The sequence below is a fragment of the Mesoplodon mirus genome (genome assembly GCF_964341445.2).
Source record: "Mesoplodon mirus genome assembly, chromosome: 5".
Lineage (NCBI taxonomy): Eukaryota > Metazoa > Chordata > Mammalia > Artiodactyla > Ziphiidae > Mesoplodon > Mesoplodon mirus.
Genome location: NC_138980.1, coordinates 34,815,143 through 34,817,127, shown reverse-complemented (window position 1 = coordinate 34,817,127; position 1,985 = coordinate 34,815,143). Strand labels below are relative to the sequence as shown.

The 1,985-nt window shown below is 67.3% G+C and overlaps 1 protein-coding gene across 1 annotated transcript; it reads left to right on the top strand.

The window, feature by feature from the left end:
• Positions 1 to 463: 463 nt before the first annotated feature.
• On the top strand, positions 464 to 1,636 carry S1PR4 (sphingosine-1-phosphate receptor 4; the record flags this gene model as incomplete). The annotated part of the gene is made up of 1 exon (XM_082623830.1): positions 464 to 1,636. The coding sequence occupies exon 1, from the start codon at positions 479 to 481 to the stop codon at positions 1,634 to 1,636; it is 1,158 nt and encodes a 385-aa protein (XP_082479956.1). The 5' UTR covers positions 464 to 478.
• Between the last annotated feature and the right edge of the window lie 349 nt (positions 1,637 to 1,985).

Below are 1,985 nucleotides of genomic sequence, written 5' to 3'. Positions count from 1 at the left end.
GGCTAAAATGGGGTGCATCTGTGGTATCGATGAGGAAGCTGGTGGTGCTCCTGTGTGTGTGGCCGCTTGACGCACACTTATTAAGCACCTACTGTGTGCCAGGTGGGCTTGGAGCAGTTGGGGAGCCGGTGACGGAACAGCGGGTCCTGCAGGGAGTAGGTCATGGGGGCGGGGAAGTCGTCCAGCCCGGGTGTCACAGGGGAACAGGTTTCCCCCGCTCTGGGACGGGGCGGGGACCCCACCCATAATGAGGGACCGTGGGCTCGCAGCAGGCAGCAGCCGCAGCGCCCTCCGGGAGTCCGGGTGGGAAGCGACCGTTGGGATGCCCCTCCCCGTCCCGGCCTCACCCTCACCCTGGGGGTACCTTGAACATAACAGGAAATTTCAAATAACAGGAAACCAAGACCGGGCAAGGCAAGCAGCTCCACCCTGCCTGGGGCGAACCACCCCGGGCCTCAGTCTGCCCCCGGGGACAGCGATGAACGCCACGGGGGCCCCAACCGAGGCCCCGGAGTCCTGCCAGCTGCTGGCGGCCATCGGGCACAGCCGGCTCATCGTCCTGCACTACAACCACTCTGGCCGGCTGGCGGGGCGGGGCGGGCCCGAGGAGGTCGGCCTGGGGGTGCTGCGCGGGCTCTTCGTGGCCGTAAGCTGCCTGGTGGTGCTGGAGAACCTGCTGGTGCTGGTGGCCATCGCCAGCCGCATGCGCTCCCGCCGCTGGGTCTATTACTGCCTGGTGAATATCACGCTCAGCGACCTGCTCACGGGCGCCGCGTACCTGGCCAACGTGCTGCTGTCGGGGGCGCGCACCTTCCACCTGGCGCCGGCCCAGTGGTTCCTGCGAGAGGGCCTGCTCTTCATGGCGCTGGCCGCCTCCACCTTCAGCTTGCTCTTCACGGCGGGCGAGCGCTTCGCCACCATGGTGCGGCCGGTGGCTGAGAACGGGGCCACCAAGAGGGGCCGCGTGTGCAGCTTCATCGGACTCTGCTGGCTGCTGGCAGCCCTGCTGGGCCTGCTGCCTCTGCTGGGATGGAACTGCGTCTGCGCCTTCCAGCGCTGCTCCAGCCTGCTCCCACTCTACTCCAAGGGCTATATCCTCTTCTGCGTGGTGGTCTTCGCCTGCATCCTGGCCACCATCACGGTGCTCTACGGGGCCATCTTCCGAGTGGTGCGCTCCAACGGGCAAAAGGCCCCGTGCACCCCGGCTCGCCGCAAGGCTCAGCGGCTGCTCAAGACGGTGCTCATGATCCTGGTGGCCTTCGTGGTGTGCTGGGGCCCGCTCTTCGGCCTGCTGCTGGCCGACATCTTTGGCTCCAACGTCTGGGCTCAGGAGTACCTGCGGGGCATGGACTGGATCCTGGCGCTGGCTGTGCTCAACTCCGCGGTCAACCCGGTCATCTACTCCTTCCGCAGCCGGGAGGTGTGCCGGGCTGTGCTGGGCTTTCTCTGCTGTGCTTGTCTCCGGTTGGGACTGCGAGGGCCTGGGGACTGCCTGGCCCGGGCCGCCGAGGCCCAATCCGTGGCTTCCACCACCGACAGCTCGCTGAGGCCGAGGGACAGCTTTCGGGGCTCCCGCTCGCACAGCTTCCGGATGCGGGAGCCCCTGTCCAGTATCTCCAGCGTGCGGAGCGTCTGAGCCCACGGTTGGAGCAGTGGTCCAGCCGCCGGGTGCACGCCCGGGCGCACAGGGATGCAGCAGCAGGCAGGCTGGATGGAGAGGGAGGAAGAGGGCAGCCGGGGGCGTGCGTCCCATGGCCCTGCGATCCTCCCCGAAGCCTCCTGAGGCTGCTGACGCCGAGTGGATTTCCTACGGGCTCCGTGGGGCAGGAAGCAACAGGAGGAACAGAGAGCGCGCTGGAATGGGGATGAATGGGTTTGCTGTGTACGCCGCCCCCCTCCTGTGAGATTCTGAGGAAATCCCAGCCCCACAGTGGGCCTCAGTGGGGCTCCCAGGCTGCCAGGGCTAGGCTGGGTAGGGGGGTGTC